Source organism: Anas platyrhynchos, chromosome Z (assembly GCF_047663525.1).
Source record: "Anas platyrhynchos isolate ZD024472 breed Pekin duck chromosome Z, IASCAAS_PekinDuck_T2T, whole genome shotgun sequence".
NCBI lineage: Eukaryota > Metazoa > Chordata > Aves > Anseriformes > Anatidae > Anas > Anas platyrhynchos.
In genome coordinates, this window is record NC_092621.1 from 4,153,259 (window position 1) to 4,178,399 (window position 25,141).

The window sequence follows — 25,141 nt, forward strand, 5'->3', positions numbered from 1 at the left end:
ACTGTATGCCCAATCATCAAAGATTTGTGCCAGGCTCAGGAGAAAGTCTGGGAGCAAAGCTGTGGGAACAACAGAAATTTAATGTTTTCCAAGCAGAAATGACAACCTTGAGATTAAAAAAGACAAAATTTAACTTGGAAAATAATTAAAAAAAAAAATGCAAAGCTATTTTCTGAAAAGGCAGTAAGAAAACTACATTTGCTGCCCCTTTTACTGCTTATTTTTCTTAATTTGCAATGACACATTGCTTACACTTGAAAAGGCTGGTGCATGTGGTGATAAGGAATTTAATTGCATTCCAGTCCTTTTACCCAGTTGCATGTGTATTTACCTACAAGAAACAGAAGCAGAATTCAACTTGTGTTTGTCTGCAGAGTGCAAACTGCGGGTAGCAGAGAAGCATGTGTGCGAAAACATGCGCCTCTCACTGAGATAGGTATCAAAAGTCATACGCTTGGTTCATCTCAAGGCAGGCACCACTGAGCCATGAGATGACGATAATTACCATTAGAGCTCCATGAGATCATGGCGGGGAAGCCCCTCTGGGGAGAGGCAGCAGGGAGGAAGCGCAGACCTCCTCTTCCAGAGGCAGCAGGGTTTGCGTGCGGGCACAGAGAAGCCCCAGGTGCTTCCCAGAAGGAAAGGTGTCACTGCAGAAACCATTAGGGAAAGAGCCCTTCCATTAGCAGTGTGCCTACACCTGAGTCCTCCACAAACACAGAGGAGAAGAGATGTTCCTGCCTGCTGATGGTACCTTCTGATTCACACTTATGTTTTCACATAGCAGCCTGATTCTACAGCTGAGCAAGGTAAATTCTTTCCATCTGTGATAATTCCTCTGCTTGCAACTATTGAATGAAAATAGGCTTAGGCTCCTCACTTTTCTACTTCATCCGCACAGGTATGTAAGTAACATGCACAGTGTGGCACCAGGTGCTCCAAAGCAAAGGCTTCATTGATTTTTCCAGCAATTGCATTTGTGGTTCCTACTAATACAAAATGATCCTTTCCCCATCCAAGCAGTCTACTTGCAGCTTTTAAAAAGGAATAAATGTTTTGTGAATGCAAAATGCTTTGTGATAGTGGAAATAGAAAGCAGAAGATCACCTAAAACTGAAACACAGCAACATTTCCGCCTTTAACACTGCTGCAGCCACTCCACAGCAGGGCCTTCAGCTTTGGGAACTGATCTGTTAAAAGCAGCAGCAACAACAGTCAGAGAAGTCCTCTCCCATCCTGGAGCCAAATTCCACTGCAGGTTTCGGCTGACATCACCAGCCGACCAACATGCTGCTCTTGTGGTTTATGACCTCACCACGAAGCACCTCTATGGAGTCATTCCCTTTTACCTTACTGAATCCTCTACCTAATTGCTTCCACAGTGTAGCTACAACAGAAATTCTTCCTACAGCTGAACATTCATATTCCCAAGAGCTGACACCTGCCAGGTCAAGTTCCAAAGTCTTTAAATTTGATTTTACTATACAATGGGAAGATGTTTCAGTGAACAGAAAAGCACACAGAGCCAGCAATTAATCTGACTCCTCCATTAGATTTTCTTCTAAACAAAAGGGGACTTGCCAGAGATGGTCTCACATTATTCTGTAGAATAGAATGGAAGGAAGGGAGAATGGTGTCAAGAACAATCTGTCCAATACACCATTAAATCGGAATTGGAATTCCCCAGCTAATAACAACAATGAACTGAGATAAAGTCAGTAATAAGGCACTGATCAGAGCAGTAAGGAAAATTGGGAAGAGTTTAGGAGGAGGAGGGAATATTTCTGGTACTTTTAGTTTGCTTCAGTTAGCTTAGTGATATGGTTTGGTGGAGGATGTGTTAGTGTTAGGTCAGAGGTTAGACTAGGTGATCTTGGAGGTCTCTTCCAACCTAGATGATTCTGTGATTCTGATTTTTGTTGTTGTTTTGATTTGTGATGTGGGAGTGATCAACACTGAGCTAATGGTATCCAAGCTGACTCGTGAACGCTGTGCACCTCATGGAGTCTCAGCTTCCCAGAAAACCAACAGATTCATCCTGTGAAGAGATAAAGATGCTCCCTATTTTGCAGCTGCCAGTGAAAGCCCTTGCGGATGCTGCAATATGCCTGCTCCCAGGCTTGCAGCAGGTGAATTCCTTTCACATCTCTGCCCAGAGCTTTTAACAACCTAAACACCCCATGAAAAAAAAATAAATAAATAAAATATATGTATATATATTTACATTTTGTATACTGAGATTCCAAAATACTTTGCACCTACATAGTGGGTTAAGTGAAGATGTTGTCTTCTCATGACTACAATATTGGTGTGACACTTTGAAATTCTGGTTCTTTGCAGATCATACATTTTCAGGAACATCTGTAATCTAGCACGTCTTTAACTATGAATCCTTGATTTATGCCAACAAAGCCCCTGGACCCTCAAAAACTTAGCCATCCAAACATTGGAGAAATCCAGACAAAACAGATCCATCAAGACGTGGGTCATTTGACCTTCAGCAGGAACTATTTATTATGGGACCACTAGGAGCAAAACTGGAGGGATTGTGTTTGCCCATTTAGGCCACACAAAGACCAAAGAATATTGTGACCTTTAAGGAGGAGCTTCCCTAGTGCTGTATCATGCCTAATCGTGCTGGCAAGGGGGAGAACATACTCAGGGGCTATTGGTAGTGTGTCTGGCTGGCCAAGGAAACCCAACTACACAGGCAGTATAACACATGAAAGGAGTGAGAGCAGCCCGAAGGCCTGAATCCCTCTGCCCTGAGAGCCCCACTTGACAACCACCATGCCACCAGGCACTGGGACTTGTCAGCAACACTCACCTGAGCCAGCAGATTACATTTTACCCCCCTTAAGCAGTTTGAAGGCCCTTTAGCCTCCTTCAAATCCTTTTTATCAGCTGCTCTGGCATCCAGTTTGGAAATTCAGAGAGAAAAAATAAACAAACAAACATGGTTTTGAGTTGCAGTAGGCTGCAAATCCAATGTGAGAGGTGGCCAGACAGGACCTGAGCATCCATGCCAGCAGTGAATGGCAAGAAAAGCCACAGGACATTTGCCTCTCCTTAAAAGCCAGACCTAAAACTGCCAGAATTGGGGCAGTTAGAGACAAGTATGTGGCAAGTGTGCACAGAAGGCCAGCAGTCAGCCTAGCTTGTGGCAACAGAAACCAAGCACGGCTAAAATTCCCTGAATCCCTGGGAGGCTGGGGGGCAGCCATTAGGCTTAGGCCTGCTCCTTGGGCCTGCCCCAGGCTTCAAAGGCCTGAGTCAAACCCACCAGAGAAATCCAAACCCTTATAAATCTTCTATTTGGACTGGGTTTCCAGTACCATTGGTTTAAAACAAACAAACAAACAAAACAAAAAAACAACTATGCTCACTCAGATCTAGGCAAAAAAAGGCCATTTTATTTTCATATGAAACTCCTGAAAGCAATGTAGATTTTCTGGTGGATGTCCGAAGCCTGAAAAATGCTTTGATTTCTGCATTCCATTTGAAAAAGGATTTTTTTTTTTTATTTTATTTTGGTGGCAGGTGTAGGGAGACAGAGATGATTTCTTTCATTCAAAGTCTGGGGGAGAAATTCCCAATGAAACTTCAAACTTTTCCTTTCCTTCAATTCCCACCCATGTTGCTTCACCTATATTTGACCATCATATTTGCCTCACAAGTAATAAATAGAGTCATAGGGTAAGGATAAAACATATTTATAATCAAGCATATTTACAGTTTCTAAAATACTCCAAATAAATGTCCTGTTAGAAACAGGTATGGATAAGCCACTAGTCTATCTGCAAAAGGCTACAGAAATGGGGCAAGCAGCTGAATTACTAATATCACGGTACATATCCCTTACTGTAAATCACCATCCCTCCTTTTGGCCCCAGATGTTAGAAACTCTACTTCTTTGAACTGTTATCACCTGTCTCTCCCACCCACCCACTCACTGAGAAGATAAAAATCAAGGTCTGAGCTGCTGAGTCAGGTTACCAACACCCAAACAAGACATTTACCCAGACTTGTTTTCAGTCACTACTTTGCTGAAACGCTACATCATGGGGCTGGCAGGAGGATCTGTTAACCTCTTCTTAAGAAGAGAGCCTCTAAGAACCACAAACCATGCAGGACAAGAGGAAAAAAGTAATAATTAAAAAAAAAAATCCTTTGTGAACTGGATGAGTTTCAAAACTTCTTGTCAGAAGCTGGTTCTTCTCAACACAAAATCCTGAGTGACTAAGTAAAAGACCCTGGAAAATAGCACTAGCCTGGAAATGAAAATTAAGCTTTTTGAAACAGCAATATACTGTACAAGTAGACTCTGTAAACACAGAAACACTCTGAGCCTCAGTTTCCCCTGGAAACTGATTTCCAAAGCAGTATGGCTCGGCACACAAAAAAACTCTAATAAAAGATATTGATATTATTTGTGTCATTTTAGAAACCTAAACCTTTGATGGGGGGCAGACTTACCATTCCCCTGAGGGAGGATCTTCTGTTTCTGCTGCGTGAAGCACAGTTCTCCACTCCAGGTTTAGCTCAAGCTTCATATTGTCACAGCTGAAGGCACCCCGGCAAAGCTCAGACTTTCCATTTGTCTTGGGCTTCTTCATGTCTCCTTTTTAGTTTCAATTTGTATTTCCTGTCTCACTCCCCTCCCCCACCCCCCCCTCCTTCTTTCATTTTTGGGTCTTCAAACAAAAACCAAAAGCATCACGGACTCAAAATCCTTTGTATTTTTCTAGTTTTGACTAGAAACTAGAGCGGACCAAACACAATGAAACAAGACATCACTTCAGTGTTCAGAATGATTGTAGACCTGAGAAACTACCTCCTTTTTCATAGAGGATGACCTGTGCTGTCATATCCCTGATTTGCAGAGAGGGAAATCAAAACAGAGGAACTTCAATGGCTTGATATTTTCATTTTAAGCCAAAGCCCATATGTTTCTGGTTTCATAGCTTGCATGCTGGATACACATGAATTTTGAGGCCCAAACCCCTTTGGAGTTTATGATCTACATCTTCTTGCGAATATAATGCAGTGCGCACACACACAGACACAAAAACTTTTTAAATTATTATTATTAACTGATTTTGATTGAGTTTTCATCCTGCTGCTCTTTTTTTCCCCCCCCTGCTCTTTAGCAATTGCAACTAGAGCCAATAAAGCTCTCTTGCTCCCTACTCCACGAGGAGCACAGAGGAGTGCTCACATTTCTCCTAATTTCAGCACCTGGGAATTATTCCCTGTATCCTGCAATTTTGACCTCTTTTCCTTTCAGTGCCACTTGCACTCAGAAAGTAAAATTCAGTCCCGGGAGAATATACGGGATGTTTTACATCACAGGACAACACTTTCAGCACTTTGTTTTGGGACTGAAAAAGCAGGCAAGACAATCACCTGCTTGAGTGAGCTCTTTGGATGAGGCAAACAAGTATCACTTTGTTCTCACTTGTGCAACCCGGGCAGCAACCAAGAGGGGTACAGGAAGGTCAAGACAGACCCATGATTTAAAGGCAAGAGGATGGCTGGGTAACTGAATGAGCTGGGGATTCACTTTCAGCTCTTGTTGATATAGAGATTTACACAGAGGGAGGTTTGTTAGTGCCTCAGTTTCCCTACTGTTAGGTGGTGAACATGCTGCCTACTCCCATCACAAGGCTCCTAATAAAGGACTCCCCAAACTAGACACAGGTCTGCAATGCTGAACATCCAACACTCCAGCGACTTTGTGGCTGTGCAGCTGGAAATGTTCCTTGACTTGTTCCAGGAGCAGCAATAACACCAACCAGGTCATCCACACTCCAGGTGTAAGGCAAGGCAGGCAGAAGGGAATCAAACCTCAGCATACCCCATTTGAAGATGACCCATAAAGCAAGGCAAGCCTTCTTTCCATTTGCTTAACAACAGACAAGTTTTGGACCTGTTGATGAATGCTAACATCTGTAGCCAAGCCCATACGGTCTATAAAAAAAAACTTATGAACCTCTCTTGGGTATCTTTAAGGAGCATAAGCATTTGAGAGACCAAATGCAACATAACTTGCTGGCCACAAATAGGACACAGCCCTGCCAAAACCTTCCTCCACTGCAGCTTGTATTGGCGGCTATGGCATTTTCCAAAAAAACACTTTATAAGCCAGTCTCTGAGTTTTATGGCACAAGCATATAGAAAGAAATGTAAACTCTGCTGACCCTCATGCTGTTTTTTGGCTCAAGGAACTGCTTCTTCCTACATCTTTCTTTCCCTTCTGCTTGTCTCCTTAACTAACCACAGATTTCTAAGTAAAAGGAAATTATGTTAATTGAAACCTTCTCAGGACATCATCAGCTTTAGCAGGAGCATTTGGGGAATGGTGAGGCAGAAGGCTTAGGGCAGAGGGGACGTGAGTGATTAAATCGCCCCTTGGAGGGTGTGAAAGGCCAGTGAGGTACTTTTGGCCACACCTGGACAGAATTCCCTTCTCCCACATCCCACCAAACCCTCCTGTGTCTGAGAGCAAGCAGGAGAGATGCAGTGCTGAAGCAGGAGCTGAATCAGGAGTCAATGCAGCTGATCTGTGACACACCAAACAAAACTTCTCTCTTCGCTTGGACTCAGTTTCCTGCTGCAGAGTAACGCGCCGGCTGTGCTACACTTTCACAATGACTGTGCCCATGTGCAGGCATCATGCAAGTGCTGCCACAGGGTCCCTCACTGCTAATGGCAAAGTGCAGGCGACTGCATCTCCATCAGCACCAGCTTTGACTTTATAACTATATAAGGAACAGCTGAAACTGATGCCACCACCCTTACCAACAGAAGAAACACAACTGAGGGGTATGGTCACCATGAAGTCTCTTTGGTTCCACCCTGAACTACACTGATGAGAAATGCTGCTCCCAATCCCTTTCTCCCTGCACAACCTCATTTCAGATTGAGAAAGTTGTTGAAGAATGTTTAATTGATCTGACTTGATTGTTGTCTACACGGAGTGGATGTACTGAAGGGTTGAATGATTGTCATGTTTTACTGACACAATTATATCTCATCCACACTGTGCACTGAAACAGCTCATTTATTTCTGACCAACAGATGATAGCCAGATCCTCAACAACACACAGATTTTTCATGCAAGCCCCTCTAATACCAATATTGTGAGCAGTACAAACTATTCAAGAAGCTAGACTTACAATGCAAGTCTTCTATGACAGCAAAATAAAATCAGAAAGGGGTCAAATTCTCCTAGGGAGATATTTTGAGTTCACTGTAGCAATATTTTGACATTGCAATCGCATGGGAAAAATGACCAAACAAACTGCAAGCATTGGGCTCCAGGGATTTCCATAAGCATAAGCAAAAAGTTTCTGGAAACAGGTTCAGCTGGATAGGTCTTTCAATAAGTGTCCTCCCCTCCTCTCCCTCCCGTATGGACCGGCTGGCTGACTTTCCCAGAGTCTCATTTTGCAGTCTGACTGAATACCACTCAAAATATTTTCTCAATTAGAGGAGAAAACAGGAATTTGCCACTTGTCTGCCTCTATTCTGTTGCCTGTCAGCATTCAGCAAATATTTCAATCGTAGCCCTTTGCATGCTGCTAGCCCCGCTCATTTAACCTTTGGCCCTTCCCTAGGCTAATCCATCGGCCTTTACCTTCAAATCTTTACAGTCAAGCGCTGACTGCAGGACAGGCTCACAGGAGGGGAGGATGAAAGGAAGGATAACTTATGACAGGCTCCTATATTGCAGTTGGGGAGGGGGAGGAGAGGGTGCAAACCTCTGACCATGCTCCTTGAAGATTTCAAACCCCTTTACGTACTGCAGCTGAGATTTGTGCTTCCACATCTGGAAGGCGATGAGAATAATTATTTTATATATATATATATATTTTTTATTTTTTTTTAAGGAGGAAAAGCCTCCTTCATCTTGCTTCATGGCCTGCAGCATCCCAAGGCAGGTATCTAATCGACTCCAGAGCCTTTGCTCCACTTTTCCCACCTCAACCGCTCCTCTCCCCATCTCGCGTGTCACCGAGATTAGTAGCTAACAATCCCGCTGTCAAAAGTGCATGTGATGAAAATAATGCCCAGAGCGCAGCCTGTCAGCCTCAGAAGCGCCTGCTTGACTTTGACAGCAAAACTGCGGACGGCCCAGAAAGCCCATGCTGGCCCTGCCACCCCCCTCCCCGAGCATCCCGTACCACTCTCCTGGGGCCATACCCAGCCGCCTGCTCTATGAGAAACCGCTGACCCTTCCATCACGTGGACGCTTTAATTGTTCACATCGGTATTTTGTTTCTCCCTACTGTAGACAGTTTGCTGTCTGTTATCTGTCTTTCATATGTAATTAATTGTGCTGTCTCCTGGCTCATTAGAAACAAGCCCCTCTCTCCTCCTCCCCCGGCCAAGTCACAGTGTGCATTATTTAGGTTAAATCATGTTTAAGTAACTACATAAATACTAGGTCGAGTTTGCCTTTTGTCTAGTCTGTGGCTGTAGCTTGGCTCTGCTCTCAGCGTGCCAGACCAGGAAAGCCCTTATCACTGGAAGCTCCCCAAGGGAAGCCCTGCCAGGGGCTGCGAGCACAGTGCAGGGGAAGACAGCACCATCCACCCACCAAAAAGAAGGCTGGGGCAGTGGGTAGCAAGAGTGATCTCCCAAACTTTATAAGGCAGGCATAAAGGTCAGTGCCGCTGAGCAAAATCCTACAAAATTCAGTGAAATGCACTTCAAATGACATCACATGTCTTTGGTCACCTGCTACCATCCATTCAGATCTCTCCTCCAGCTAGCACTGCAATTCAGATGCAATGCAGCTGGCAAACTTTGAGTTTTTACTCAATTAAAAATGAAATGAGACTTTCTGAAGTGGGTTCCCTCAGCGCATTGGTTGAAAGAAAATAATTGAGGATGTGGGTATACAGGTTCAAGCAACCTAAAAACCGACATGAATCATCAACCTGAACTCAGACAAAACCTAAACCAAACTGTCTTACAGGGTCAGGGTAGTTCAGCTAAGCTTGAGAAGTTCACTTGCTCACATTTCTGCGCTTCCTGGGCCAAAGCTTAAAATCCTGGTAAAGCCTTTTCCTGTGTAAAAACATCCTAATATCAGCTGATGTAAAGATTTGGGGATTTAAATATCTGTTTCTAGCTGGGAATAACCACTGACAGAATGAGCATGAGAAAGCTTGTTTCCATGAGATTTCCAGCTTAGTTTAAGAGATTTAATCATCTGGATGAGCTTTGGGTGAATCACCTGAACTTTTAGGTACTGATTCCAGCCAAGACCTCCCATCTTCTTTGTGTATGCACATCCTCACCGATAGACCAGGGCTAGCCAAGTGCTTTAACTGATTGGACCAGGTTCAGTTTTGCTGGATTGCCTGCACAAAGGTTGTAGAGGGCTTCAGTGAAGGTTTCCACATGAAACGCTCTGCAGACATATCCAACAGTGTTATATTAAGCTAAATTACTGCTTGAGAAAACTGCTTACACCAGGTATGCAAGGCAATGAAGTTCTCACTTCCCAGCACAATCTGGGCACAGACAGTGGTGGAACAAAAGGCTTCCACACTGCCTAAGACCAACAAATCTCACCAGTGACATGGGAAGACCACCATGAAGAGCCGGGGCATAGTTCAGTTTTCTAGTCTATCTACAACCAGCCCTCTCCACCAAAAGGGCTTAAAGACCACAGAGGTCATAAGCACATGTCACGCAAGTCACCAAAGTTGTTTTTGTCAAAGACCCTCAATCTAAACTTGCTGCCTGGGCTTGATACAGCTGCCAATCTATGAGCAAAAAGTGTTGCTATTGAGCCAAACCTACCGAAACAGCAGCCTTACTTCCCATCCCTACCCAGCTTACTCTCCTAATGCAGCTTCAGGAAGAGGCAGCCCCCCTTGCAACCTTTTCTGAGTGTAGGGAGACAGTAAGAAGATGCCCACAGTTTAGTTTGTCAGAAACACACATAGCTTTTAGAGGGTGCTGTATTATTAATATATACTTTAAAAAAAAAAAAAAAAAAGTTCTCAAGAAGGAAGGGGGAAAGGAAGGAAGAAAGAAAGGAAAACATACACGAGTTGGGGGAGGGAGGGAAAAAGGACAACAATCTGAGACTTTCAATGGGAATGTCCAAAAATAACACAAACAGGATCTCCCTGCCATCTGCTCCGATCCTCTCTGAATGGCTTTCAAAGCAAAAAGCCTTGCCAAAACCTGACAAACAAAGCACCAAGCATCAGTTTTAATGGAATACCAATACAGCGTTCCCCCCACCTCCTCCTTCCCGCTACATATACACACACCTTCCACACCCCTCCAGTTGCCAAATAAATGACACTATGCAAAAAAATTTGCTTCGGTTACGAAGCTGAATAAACAAGGAATAATTTTGCAAGTACTCCCATATGTCTCTGCTTACAATGGACACTAATAAGATTTGCCATAACTAATTCATTCTTTCACACCATTACCCTATTCTCTATCTTTAAAAAATAAATAAATAAATTCTGCCTATCCCATGTGCATTTTTCTGCAACTTTCACACAGTTGAAACACAAGCATTTCAATAGCAGAGCCCACCCATCACAGAACAGACACTTGCAGCTTAGTGCAGGCCCCCAGGGAAGGTTTAAAGATGAGTTTTACTGAAGCTTAAGAAATAGGAAAGTGTTTGTTACTTTTTATTTAGTTTATTGTTCCCATTTAAAAAATAAATAAATAAAAGTTTAATGAAACTGATCAGAAGGCATAGGAGAGCTTCTTCATCAGTAAAGTTGGTGTGTTAGTACAAAAAATAGAAAGTCTCTACTCCAAAGGCAATGTACTAGTACATATAAAGCAGAAAGGGAGATTCATTAGCTGAGAAAGACAGCAACTTCCCTATGTTTCACCTCGGGCTGGCTGCACAGAGCGAATGCAAAGCAAACACAGCAGTAACACCCAAGTAATCAATGCAGCCTCCACCCTGGGCTCCGGGTTTAGTCTGTTACAGACACCAACTACATAAAGGGGTGAGATGGGGAGATCTCTGTACAACGTGCAGAAATCATTTTTATCGTTTGTTGTGTTGTTTTGTCTCAAATTAGTGGCATCTCTCCTGACAAACATAAGAAATTAAAAAAAAAAAAAAAAAAGCTCAAATTCACACTTCTCCATTGCACTTTGTTCCCTCTGCTATTGAGATTTCTGTGTACCAGAAGCACACCTTTATCAGGGGCTGATCAAGAATGTTTTATTGTTATTTATTTTAAACTAGAAAGAATAATAAAAAACATCTGAGGCCTAAATTACTTGAACAAACAAAAGAGTTTTCCCTCCCTCCCCCTCCACTACCAACACCCCCCCAGTGCCGGATCTGCCCCTCCCCCTGCAGCACACAAATGGCCTCACACCAGACAGGATGGAGGGAGGGCTCCCAATTACACTTCTTTATTAACAAGGGGCCACGACGGGGAAGGGTCTGGGAAGAGGGGGGTGTGCACAGCGGCTGCCAGCTCCTTCCCACTACCCAAAATGGGGAGTGGAGGTCACAGGTGATCTTCTGGGAAGGGGCTTGTGTGGTGCAAGCTTTCGGCCACCTGCCAATCCTCCGGGATGCAGCCCCCCCCATGACACCCTATTTCAGAAGGAGGACCCTCGGGGCACCCAGTTGGTCCTTGCAGCACCACTGATGGGCAGAGTTGGGACTCTGATGGATGCACCAAGCCACAGGGGTCAGCATGTGAAATTGGAGCAGTAGAAGGCAGGATGGGCCTGCTGCAGCCCTGGACAAGACACCTCTCTCTACCTCCGTTTTCCACTTGTAAAAATGGAAAACACACTTATGGAGGCACTGAAAACATATACTGTTTGGTAATGTTCATACATGATAGTTGTAGGGTGCTGCCATCCATCATCCAACTCCTTTCTCCCCCTCCCCATCTCTGTGATATATATATAATTTAAACACTCTTCTCTGGTTAAGGTGTTTTATATATATTTATTTATATAAAGCACCTATCACATATTGACAAACACTCTGGAAACGCCCTGACGGCAGGGGTAAGAACAGAAGTTGGCCTGTTAGTACCTGAGCACTTCTGTTTCCAACCAATTTAGAAAAAAAAAAGGCACAAGACTTTGTGTGTGTATATATATATATATATATATAGTTATACACAGCATACGTATATATATACACACATATATACACACACACATACAGCAAATAAAAGTCTCTATATCTGTAGACTTTGATATACATATATATATGTATGTAATCACATATATATTCCAACTGAGGAGTTGGAAGTTTGTTACACTAGGAAAGATAAGATATTTTTGATAAAAAGCAGCAGTCAAAATCAGTTTTTTTCCCTTTTAATTTCCTTTCAACCTCAGAACACCCTTCACGTTCACCCTTCAAAGCTGTGCTATCATACCTACTGATAAACTTCCTCTCTGAGCTTCTTGGGCCTCTGATTTACCCATCGTACCCTGCCTGGTGCTTCCATTGCCATTTCCATCTGGAAAAGCCCAAATCCTCCTTTCTCCTTACCTCACTGTTAAAATTCCTCTCCCACCAGGCTGCCGGCTTTTCCTCAGGAACAAAGCACAGACCCAGTGAGCAACCATTTCTATCTATCTGTGTCAGCAGCCACAAGAAAACCGCTCCCCTTACTTGCAAAGTCCCCCATAATTTTATCCTATGATTCACAACACACTTGACTGACTCTTTCCTTGTGCTCAAAAACTAGCTGTGCTTTGGTTGCTTTGGCCAGTCTTTGGGTTTATTTGTTTATGGAGCTTTATGCTACCCATGTTCCTTATTGGGGCTGTTTAGTCAGCCACTATCTGAAGTTTCAATTCGTACATAAAAGTCACTTTTGTACCTGTTAACTTTTTCACTTCAGTCAATCTCTCAGGCTGTCCCTGTATCAGCTCGTAGCTGCACAATATGACCTGAAAGGCAGGTAGTGCATTTGCACAGTTAGCAGGTACATGGTCCCAGGTACTTGCAATTTCCTAAGAGATTGGGCTCAAAATACAGAGATTACCCAAACAAAGTGACAAGGACCATGGGCAGGCATCAGAGCTGCAGGAGAGCAGAAGCACAGGGGAATGGAAGGGGAGCATAAAGCACTTCTGCTTTTCTTACCAAGGATTAACACATAGGTTTTAAACAAGGGGACTCCCTTCCCAGCTGACAGCAGCAGCTGCAGCTTCTGACTTGCTTGCAGAGTGGCAGGGAATCGAATCAAAGAGAAAAGAAGAAAGAGGACAACCCTTCCTTGGGGAGTAGGAAACACAATACGGGCTATTCTAAAACCCCTGCAAACAGTGGCTTGGTTTTAGGTCAGGCTCTCCTTCCCCCTTCTGTCCTGTTACCCTCCCCTCCTCTTGGAACAAAGGGAAATTGGTATTTTTCAAAATTCTTCTGAAAGCCAACCCGGCAGATGGTTCTTTCCATGCCGGGGAGGGAACAAAAAGAAAAACCTGCCAGGATACACATCACCGCAATGTGACAAAGATGGGCATGGTGGATGGCCTCTGACCCAGGGATTTCACGGAGGCCTATTAAACCATGTGGCCAAGATGGACTGAGTCGACTTGTATCTCCAGCACACAGCTGCCATACCCCACAGGCTCATGCAGAGTTTCATTAGCTGAAGCCAGACTAGATAGACAGAAAAATGACAGGGTGTTTTCAGATTTCCATCCCACCTTTTCAGCACTTCATGATGGTCCCACACACCACTGTTTTAGCAGGTGGAAGTGAAGTTCAGCTGCTAAATTCGCAATATAATAGGAAAAGACTTATTTAGACAGAGATTAGCAATCTGTGCTACTTCCTTGTTTTGCTGCAAAGAGATTCACGACTCAAAACCTGTGCAAAACCTCAGGTACACATCAGCAACAGGAATACCTGCAGATGCAAAAAGCCAAGGATAAGTCACTCTCTTGCACTCAGGATGAGGACTTGGCTGTCCATCACAAGCTAGCTTCCTGGTTCTTTGAAACCTTCTCTGCCTTCTAGGTGACATCGACAGCCAAATTCCCATTATTTTCAATGGTGATCCAAGCAGAAGTAAGGACTCCTCATCCCAAGCACCCAAGCCTTGCGTTGCCTCCAAGGATGAAGCATGATTTTGTCAAGTGCCATGTCTGCCAACAGAAGCACAGGGAGCAGCAAAGGACATGCTGCCCTCCCATGGAGCTGCCCCACACCTCCCAAATTCCCATGAAGCACGTTGGCAATTACTGCCCCTGAGTGACTAGCAGCTCCTGCCCACGCCCTGAGTTAGTGACCTAAGGACAGATCAATCTCTCCCATCACAGCCTTCTACTGGTGATTGCTTTGCTGTAGTCACAGAAGAAAACGGGCTCCCACCCCCTCCTTCAAATCAGGAATGTAATTACAAATAATGCAATGGAATTAAGACAAGAGAGAGAAAATGCTGGAGGGAATTCATCCTAATGATTACATGAATTATTGAAGAAAAATATTCCAGGGAAAGTGAGAGGCTGTCGTTGGAAAGAGTCAGTGGAGCACTGGTGAAAGCAGTGTCAGCAAACAGCCACAACATTAATTATCCCCATCTAACCTGTGTATACATGGGCTATAAGTAGTAAAGCACATCATCAATTCAGTAGCACCAGTTACCTTGGAAGATGAGGCAAAACAAGTGCCTTCAAGCTCCCTGGTAGTACACCCCACGCAGGATACTGATTTAGGGATTCTCCCTACAGATGAAAAGATTGTGGTAGGAGAGGCAGAAATGACAGCTGATCAAGCCCCTGATAGTGCTGCTGCTCCCCAGGGGGAAAATGTCTGCCTCAGGTATATTTTTATTAGCCTTAAGAGTGAGTTTTTAGCAAATTACCCACCTGAAAATACAGCAAATGAAGTTACCTAAGCCAGGACAATATTTTAGCGTATTCTGGGATGCAGTGAAGGGTAACAACAATGAGTAAGGCTAGGAATTAGTGTTGACTCTCCATCAAAAGTATGAGGAAACCATTTCTCATGTATCCTCCTTGGAAGCATTTGCCAAGCGTGTTACAGAAGCACGTGGTTGGGAACAAGCAGCGTTGCCCCCACAGTGAAGCAAGAGCATGATCTCTGGTGACACATCTAAGCATCCACTGCTTGGCCCTCTCCTTGTCAAACAGAGCCAAGCAGCCATCAAGGAGAGCTGGCTGTGGCCTCTGGCGTGGCTGCTTGTGCCACCGCATTCCTCCCAGGAGCATTGGGCAAGGGAAAATTACCCGCAAACCCCCTTGGGGCTGATTCTCATCTTTCAGCATGTGGATCAAAAGCGGCTCACATGAAGCTACAAGGTTGTGAAGCACTGAAATTCCTCAATGAGCCACCCGGGTTTATAGTGGTGGAGTTGTTGTAACAGCGATGTCAATAAAAGATACCATCTCTCTCTACAAACCTTGCCACCCAGGTGAGACAGCGAGCCATGAGAAACTGATAAAAAGATAAGTAAGGAATATTTACTGGAGGACTTTTTGACTCTTACCACATTTTAGGGATGAGAGACCAGAAATAACCATTAAGAGCATCTAGACTGACTGATTGCAGACAGGCCCCAAAATTTCTACCTCCCATTGCTACACCAAACCCTAAATCTTCTTTGGGATATTTTTTTTTTAATCATTAAGCTACCAAAGATGCAGAGAGTTTATAATTTTGAAACAAATTCCCCATGTCAGTGACAAGATGATGACTGGCTCCCAGAAGCCAGCACTCTAAGATCAGGCCACCATCTGGGAGGCTAAGTTGTGTTATGGTTAAGCAACCACAGTACAATGAAGAAGGGCTGAATGTTACCCCGGCCTGTGACAGATTCCTTGACTGAGTCATTAATCTTATTAGTCTCTTTCACATACTGTACTAAGAGACGAGATGTTTTCGTTTCTCCTGCTTTAATTTCCACGGAGTTTGTGGGCTTCTTGCAGGAGGACAGTCTCCTCTGCTGCCTTCGTACATAGCCCACCATAGTAGACTTTGATTCGCAAGAGGAACATGATGCATCATCTAGAAACGAGCCTGGCAGAGACACACTTAGCTTTGAGAATGCAGCTGCAATTGACTGTTCATCTCGAATGACCACATCCTCATCTTCAGCAACTCTGGCTTCCACAAAGCCACAGTCCAGGCCACATCTGAAACAGGCAACCTCATTTCAGTAGTAAGACACCCTGGCCCTTCCGCTGGCCCTTTTTGTGAGCCCATAGCTCTGGGGAATGGTTTTAGGTGATACTACCCCAAAACAGCTGAACTTTTCCCAGGTCGAACAGCCTACTCAGAAGCAACATCCTGCTACTGGTGTGCACACAAAAGCTTGAGAATCCTTCTCCTGATAGCCTGCAGCCCAGAGTCCAAATATAATCATGATGTACAAATAGCACTTTGTGTCCTGAGATGAAGAAGCCAAGTGCCAATGGTCTAATTCACATTAGAGGTCATGGCAAGAAATGGAAAATAATGCTCTTATGAAAATACAGCTAACTGGACTTGTCCTCTGGGGTCACGTATCAAATGGAATCATTTTAAGTCTCTAGAGCTGGAAAAGTCTCAGAGTTAAAAAACAAAACAATGCATGTTTATACAGGATATTTTTAGACTGGTTTCCTAAGAAAACAAGGACAATGTGATCACACTGTTTTCATGTATGCAAATGGACACAGACTCCTTGCCTGACTACATGACCCTTTCCTCAAGGTTTTCAGGCTATTTTAACCAATTTTAATAAAGATTTGAAATAATGCATCTTAAAGATTTTTGTCAAAAGTTTTGTTCAAATTATCTGGACAGAAGAAAAGGATCTCTGAGAGGCTCCCAAAGAGCGAAGAGCCAATAGGTTCACTCATCATTAGACACCATAGAAGCCACAAAAAAGGAATGTGGTTAGAAACCAGCTTTCACAAATTTCAGTGCTCACAGCAGAGAAAAAATAATAATAATAATAAGCTAAGAGCATCAAGTGAAGCCCCTCTTTCCATTAAAATGAACTCAAGATGAGTCCATCATGCAGTCCCACTGACCATGCGGGGGGGGCATGGGCAGTGAGGAGCCCAGCTGGGAATGAAGCATGTGAAGGATTAGACCTGACCTGAGGATGAATAGCTGGGTGTGCATCTGTGTTAAAAAGGGAGTAAAGATGAAAAAAGCTGGAGGTTAATCAGAAGGTATTTGTGGTCAGGCATGCCTGGAAGGAGAGGAGGGGGAGCACTGCATGCAGAAGTAGATGCTGGAGGAACATGAATGAATGCATGAAGGCCTGACACTCTTGTGCATCCCCAAACCTCTGCAAATGAAGACACAAGCAGCACAGAGACTTACAGCTCTGGATGCATGCACCAGTATGTCACGTCTCCAGCACATCTCTTTTAGCCTGGAGGCCCTGGTGCTTTCAAAACACAACCAGCGTGCACTGACTTGGCCAGGCCTTTACGAGGCTGCTGGGAGCAGCACCCATTCAGTCCTGCAGTTCAGCAGCAGGGAGCATGGGACCTCCAGCCAGACCCCCCAGCTGCCTTTTTTGGTTCTTGTTCCTTCCCTCTAAAGCCCTGCAGCATCTCCTCAATCCCCAAACCAGCAGAGGGGACATTTTTGTCATGGTTTGATGAGAGAGGTGCAGCAAGAGGGAACAAGGAAATGTCACAGAGGGCCAGCAAAACTCACCCGTGGGAGGGACTGCTACAAAACAAAACCAGTCCTTGACACAGACAGCCTCCACAAGCCCTGGTCATGTGTCAGCTAATCAAATACAGCAACTCTTCCTCATTTGGCACTCTGCGTTAGGCAGTAAAAGCCGTTCACATTTCCCCAACCCATCCCTTTGCTGACAGATGCATGCTTCTTAAAGAAATACTTGGCTACATGCAAAAAAAAGTCACAATTCTTTGGGAGCAGACAGACAGTGAAGGATGGGGATCAGCTGGCTCAGGCAGAACACCAAGTTGGAAGAAAAACCCTGCTTTATTCCTGTCACAAGATATGAATGACACAATGTGAGGCGGACACTGTTTCAACAAGCTTTGGAGAAGGACTGGTGAGAGTTCGGATCCAGCACTCCCCACACTTCACAGTGAGGACTGAATCATCTCTATGTGGGACCTGCCTCCCCCAGTTTACTACACAGAGGCCCAAGAAGACTCAGTTCCTAGTCCAAGCATCTCAGGAATCTTCAAGGACGGAGATGAACCTGAGTGGTTTTCAGCTCATGGTGAAAGAGGCCTCCTAAGCTCTGATTTATTTATTGAATTTTTTTCAATAAATTCATTCCTGCTCTCCTTTGGAGAGGGAGCCTGGGATGGTTGTGGTGGGAGGGCACCAAATCACAGCTGCTTCACTTGCGCCTTCAACAATGTGGTAGAAAGAAGCTGGCCAAAAAGAAACCTGGGATCAAAGATCTGAGTTTGTACAACTCCGCACCCCGATGCTTGTACAGAAAGACTAAAACCACCAGGTCCCCTGCTCAAAAGCCAGGTTCCCCTATACACAACTCACAGAAGACTGTGCTGGTGTTTCTGGGGCTCAACTAATAACCCATGACCAGGGTAGAGACCAAGATCCATACCCTTACTCTTCATCTCCTTCTGCTGCTGTGCACCTCAGGGACCTGCCACTAGCCTCATTTAGAGCAGCCTCAAGGCTTCCCTAAGCAAGGATGGGAACCAACCCCGCACAGAAACAGTCGCAGGCTGAAGGGGCTACATCCTTTGGAAAATAAAGAAAAAAAAAAAGACATGAAATCAAAGCCTAGCACTTCAAGCAGATGCACAAGTGCCTTCTCCTCCTTGCTAAGCCCTTTGCAGTGCAGGGAGCAAGTACTTACACCAACTCCACAAGCCATGTTCAGTTTGCAATAGGAAGAGCTGACTCATGCAGGGATGCCCTTAGCAAAGGGGAAATAATCACACACTTTGAGCAATTGGATGATCATGCACACAAGTCACTGGGGAGAGTACAGCGCGGGGGTAATCTGACAATAGATGCGAATGCACACGAGAACCTGGAGGGAAAGTGCAATGTGCAGTCAGTGATGTAAAGAAGGGGAAGGAAGCGGGGGTGGAAGTGGTCGTGATCTTGTGGAAGAAGGAGGGGTCCAAAGAGGAAAAAAAAAAAAAAATGAATGAGAGTCCTCAAGAAGGAGGAACTGGAGGAGAAAGTTGCCTGTGGGTGGCTAGGGAGAGGAAAAGAATAAGATGAATAGAATTTCAAGGGAAAAGGTGCTAAAATTGCTTCCTGGGGAGAAATGGCATATACCTGCAGGCAAGCAATGGGGGAGATTGCAAGAAAATCCAAGGACAGAGCTTCCTCTGACTGCCCACAAGGAAGCTTTACTTCCAACTGACTTGCTGCCACTTTTTTCCCAACAACAAAATGCATTCACCCATCCCAAGCTCTCCAAAAAAAAAAACATTCAATAATAAATAAACGAGTTAACATCCCCTGCAGCAGGACATTGCACATATGATGGAAGCTCCAAAGAAACTTTATCAGATTATGTTTAAAGAAAGGAGTGGGGTAGGAGGGTGGGAAATGAAGTGTTTGCTGACACAGAAAACTAGACAGAGTAGCAAATGAAGGAAAGGAGGAGGAGGGGGGAAGGAAATAAAAACAAAACCAGGGAACCACTACTCATCTGGGGCTTGTTAAACACTACATGACAAGCAGGGAATGTTGATGGATTGCTTCTTTGCATTTGGTGCCACGCTTTCAGTGCCATTCCAAACTCACAGCACATTTGCCCTTATCCAGAAGAAACGGAACTTCTAGGGATGCCAAGGGCACTGAGCTCGAGCAACCCTGCTGCAGGTGGGAAGAAAGCAGCACCAAGAGCAGTGCCTGCAGGGCTTGCAGCAGGCGGGCAGGTTATCTTTTGGGCTCCTGGCTTCCCCTCACCAGAACAAAACAGAGCCTTTGCCAGTCTAGAAGTGGTCGTGGTTCAGCCCACTCCATCCCCAGGCACAAAACAGTTGAAATCAGAGCAAACACTTGCAATCACCTCCATATTTTGCAACCACTGAGCAAGCAGTCCCATGGACAGCCCAAGCCATGATTCACCCACTGAGCAGACCTGGAAGAGGTGTAGGAAGCTACCTTTGCTCTTATCTTCAAGAGGGGGAAGCTGATGTGAAACTTGGCAAGGCCGTGACTTTAAACCCAAGAGTTCTTGGGTTGTGGCCAAGCCTTGAAGCCGTGGAGCAGAGGCTCCCAGCGCTGGAGCTCTCCCGTCCTGCTCGGGGCCAGGGCAACCACACCCAGCCCCATGCTCTCCTGGAGCACCTCCCCTCCCGCTCACCGTCGCGTAACATCCCCGGGGCAATTGCTCACATGGAAAAGAAACATGAGGAAAGTATTTAATGTATGTTTACATCTTTGAACATACTGTAGCAGCTGGAATCAAAGGGGGGAAGAAAATAAAATCAGGCCCCAGCACATGAGCAGTGCAGCCTCTGGGGCTCTACAGAGCCCCCTTCTAATCACCACCGCACCCCAGACCATAGCTTTAGAAATCAGGCTCTGGCCCCTACTGCCTAATTAGCAGAACAGTGCAAAGCTTAGGAACAGGCATATCTTCTTCCTCCCTAAGTGGCCACTGAATAAATACTATATCCCCAGTTCACAGCCCCTTTTTACATTGCTGGCATTACCAGTCCTTTGTGTACCCACATGCTGTTACTTAAATTGCTTCCATGTTTTCATTACTTGCCCTCTGTGCTGTGTGTATTTAAACTCCTGCAAGAATGCTGAAGTGGTGTTTCTAAGCACTGGGGACCACTGGAGATATGACTGAAATTATTATGCAACAAACTTAAGTGATTTTTCAAGTCCTAGTAGTGTTTGCTCCTCCTTGCAGAGGATAGATTCACTATAGGACAACCCATCCCCAAGACATAAGCATGGTCGTTGGAGAGCTGAGTGTAACCCAAGCTGAATCCTTACACACAGGTTTATGGGACTCATATATATGCCCTGCATCCATAAGCAAGGAGATAAAACTCACGTAATGACACCGTGCCCATGTACAGGGGAAATATATCTACTAGCAAAAATCCAGTGGAGTGATGCCAGCTGCATATCTGCCCCACAAGTTTAAGTGCATTGTGCCCTTCTGCTTCAAGTAGTTTATTTTTTTCTTGAGTTTGTGTTGATTAAAGCAAAAGGCAAACAGCCTAACTGGAGGAGAACACGTGACTGCAAGATCAAAACCACCAGAATCATTTAAATGTGACAATCGTATTGTAACCACTACCGCAGCTTTCAGTGCTTCTGCAAGTGTCTGCAGAAGCTACCTGCATGCTCCTCTCTCAGGAAAGCCACAGATGGACATTTCAAGTTGTAACTTGCTGCTTCCTCTGAACTCTATCTTCACACAAAATCTCTGTAGCTGCCACGAGACACATGCAGCAACCATTAGAGCAGTCACACCACTCTAATTTGAGCCCTTCTCCGACCAATTTCCTGCTTGCCTCCTGCTCAGTGCCTTACACCACCCCTTGATGTGAGATACTGATCCTATAACCCAAGTGCTAAGAGCCACCTGCACGCAAAATCCTGCCTGGCTGCAGGGATGCATGATGTTCACCACCCCAGGGATGCCGGGTGCAGGTCTCTGGGCATCATACCCCTCAAGATCACATCCCTGTGGTCCTCAAAATCCCTGCTGGTGACTTCCCTCTGCCACATCGCCTCCAGCCCGCCCGGCCCCAGCTCAGCAGCTGCTGTGCGGCAGCCGTTGGGTGTTATGCTAATCGATTCGCCGGTGCGGCGGGCCTCTCCCCATCTGCTCAGAGGATCCACCTGCTGTGTTTTCTCTCTTTTTTTTTTTTTTTTTTTTAAAAAAATGGTCGGATTAGGCCAGCACTGCCCCAAGTGCTCCCAGCCTGAGTGTGTAGCATGAGCCAGCTTGGACCTCATAGCACAAGCACAGGCTGGATACAACCACACGTGGACTGTGATCCGCCTCTTTCCAACTCCTTATCTTGCAGCAATTAAAGTCTCACCCTGAACGTCACCACAATGCCTTCTTTCCCCCTCCAAGTTTCATTACAGCTAGCTTTATTTATTTAACCTTTTTGGATAGCCACATCAAAGAATGAACATACCTTCCACAGCCATGCAACTGAGGGATAAGCAAAAATGAAAGGTCTGATTTCTAAGCACTCTTTCTTCACAGTCCATGTGCAGTAGGCAGTGGCTAGCAAGTCTTTTTTCTCCCTGCCTGGCCATAGAGGGATTGCTTGTGACACCTTTGCTGTCTCTTAGCAGAGTCTCACACAACCACTGGTTCCCTTGAAACTGCTGCAAGTATTCAGGGAGGATAAGGAAATGGAAATAAAACACTGCTCAGTGCTAAGAATGCAGCCTGTCCTTCTCAATAGGTGGGAAAATCAATTCCCAGTTTATTACCAGAACAAAACTATACTGTGCTACTTTTCATGTGCAAGGAATATGCCATTTACTGTGGTTCTAAGAAAAATTCCCCTTGGTTTCTCCCTGCCACAAGATCAGCTTCTAAGGCAAGTACCCTCAGTGAGTGATGTTAACCTCCCTGGGCTCTGCCTCACATCAATGGGAAATGTTGCTGTTTCAGAAAGAGATTTAGAGCTGTCAGACTTTTGGTCTAGGTCAGTCTGTGAAGGACACTGGGTCCTGAGAGGGCCACTGGCAAGTAGCCTCCTCCAGGCTTAAAGTAGCCCTTCGAACACCCATCGCGGGTATGACGTACAAAAGGGGACACCTTCTGCACAGCAAGGGATCAAAGTTACATCAAACAGCAAGACCAAGTCATCCCCTGAGCTCTAGATTGGTGCAAGCCTATATCCCAGGTGTATTTGTCCAGGTGTTAGAGATATTCATGAGTCTTTCAGCAGATGTGGACTCCTGTCTGAACTCATCACAAAGCCCACATGTTGCTTAAGAGGCGGAAGTGAATTATTTGTATTGTGATAAAGACTCAACCTGACCAGGGCTCCTTTGTCTGACTCCTAGGACAAAAAGCACTCCTACACCCAAAATAACACGAATAGTCACAAGGTATCATCTCCCTGCTCCCCCTCAGTGCTGCTGCAGAACTCGATTTCTTTTAAAAATCTAAGCATAGGGCACATTACTGAAAATTAAGCCAACAAGAAAACAAAAAGGGTTCTCCTGTAATCAGCTCATATAAAGAAAATCTTTTCTTTATACCCTGTTCCGCTTTTTGACTAAATCACACACACCAAAAAAAAAGAAAAATATATTAATTTTTTTTTTTTTACCCTAGCTTAAGCTACCAAAAAATTCTCTCCAGGAGGATATTTCAAGAAAATAATAAGCATCTAGAAGAATGAGACTTATAATGGAAGTATTTTCTGAAGCATAACTATAGTGTTGCTAGCACAATGCTGTAATCAAGAATAATGGAGCCGTTTGCTCGGTATACAGGAATGGATTCAATTGTTCTCTGTGCACATACCTGTATTTTACAAATGTAGTCAAAAGCTTTAACTGCCAAAAGGCTCAAGCTCAGACACAAAGCAGTGTAGAAGTGGGCTCCTTCATTTATCACTCATGTAAAGATGAACCTTAAATCTCAATTATGCACAAAAAGGGAAGAAGCAAGGCTGAACTTTTGATCCCTCCTGAACTGGTGCACCTGAAGAATAGGTCAAGATCCCCTTCACAGCTTGCACAGCACCGCAGGATGATACCTGCATGGCTTTGCCTCCTCTGTAGCCACGCAGGACCTCGTAATCTGCCTGAAGATTGTGTCTTGGGCACAAATCACTGGTTCTAGGGAAAATACAGGAAAGCAGAGGACTTACCTTCTTTTTGGAGTGTGATCTGTCCTCCTCCTTTGCTGTTTTGCTGTTTTTCCCAGCTCTGGAAAGCTTTTGCTCCCCAGACTGCTTGATGGTGATTTTGATCTCAGGAGGGCAAATGTAGTTCTCCAAGTTCTTTGGGGGCTTCTTAGCTCTCTTGGTGGTCTGGATCTTTAGTTTTAAACTCCCCTCTGTGAAATTAGCTTCCTTGATGGAAAACTCCTGCTCCTCTAGCCCATCTCCTGCCACCCATTTCTCGCTGTCTGCGTTGGAAGTGGAATCCACATCTCTCCCAGAACCCAGCTCATCCTCCTCTTCAGGCTCCATCCGCTCTCCACTCACTGGGATCCCTTTCCCCGAGCCTGCTGCAGGCAGCATCGTCTCCCCTGTGCAGCTGGAGGCCGGTGGAGGCTTGGCAGAGGTGACGGTGGTCGGCAGAAAATCTGCCTCGCCTCCCCTTTGCCGGGAGCTGCCCAAAGTCTCCCTGGGCTCCATAGCAGTACCGCAGTGCACTGGAGTTTTATCAGAGGGAAGGGGAGTGCTGGAGGGGATGGGGAGAGAAAGGGCAGGTAGGATCCCAGGGAACGGATGGCAGCTGTTCGCCAAGTTCAACGTCCCAGTTGCCCAGAGGCTGCAAGGTGCTCAGAAGTGATCAGATCTGCCACTGTCAAAGGAAAGGAGAAGAAAAAAGGAAGTTAGCACACATGTATGTATTGAATGCAAGTGTGGAAATGACTGAAATGCAGCGTGGCCGGGCTTCCCCTGCAACATCTCAAGGGCATTCCCTGATGCAAAGCGGGAACTGACGCTGGCCGGCATTTCTGAGGGCCAGGTCTAGTACCCTTCAGCAGCTCAGCTGAGGAATTATAGCCACATGCATCACTAGACTGATGAAAATGGATGATTAAAAAAACAAAACAACAACAACAAAAAGATGTTTATATGCAACCTTCTTCCACTCTGGACTTGGGAAAGAAGTGAAGGAGAAAGCAGTTCTCCATACCCATAAACCTCCTCTTATTTCAAAGTGTTCCCTGTCACTGTCCTGTTTTTTGTTTGGTTCTGTTTACTTATTTATTTAGTTTTAAGAAAAAAAAAATAGAGAGGCAGACTCATGTTAAACAATATCCCACTGATCAGAGCCCAGAAAACCCAGTGTTGCCCTATGAGGGAGGCAGGAGAGCTTCAGACTTCTTATCTCCCCACTTTGCAAGCAAGGGAGACGCACTCGGCTGCCGGCTGTTGTGTGGGGCACTCTGCTTCGGATGAATTATTCAATACTTGCTGGGCCAGGCACACGCTGTCTGGAGCCCAAGATGCTCCCTGGGATGCTGCGCATGGA

The 25,141-nt window shown here is 45.0% G+C and overlaps 1 protein-coding gene across 3 annotated transcripts in view; it reads right to left on the bottom strand.

The window, feature by feature from the left end:
• SETBP1 (SET binding protein 1) overlaps positions 1–25,141 on the bottom strand; it is a 268,231-nt gene that overhangs the window by 226,225 nt on the left and 16,865 nt on the right. For 2 of the 3 annotated variants that reach the window (XM_038169752.2, XM_038169753.2), the window contains exon 2: positions 23,803–24,463. In XM_038169752.2, the coding sequence (XP_038025680.2) occupies positions 23,803–24,294 (492 nt within the window). In that variant the 5' untranslated portion in view covers positions 24,295–24,463. Of the gene's footprint in view, positions 1–4,476; positions 4,606–23,802; positions 24,464–25,141 lie in introns of those variants that run through there. The other variant, XM_038169755.2, reaches the window with a different exon arrangement.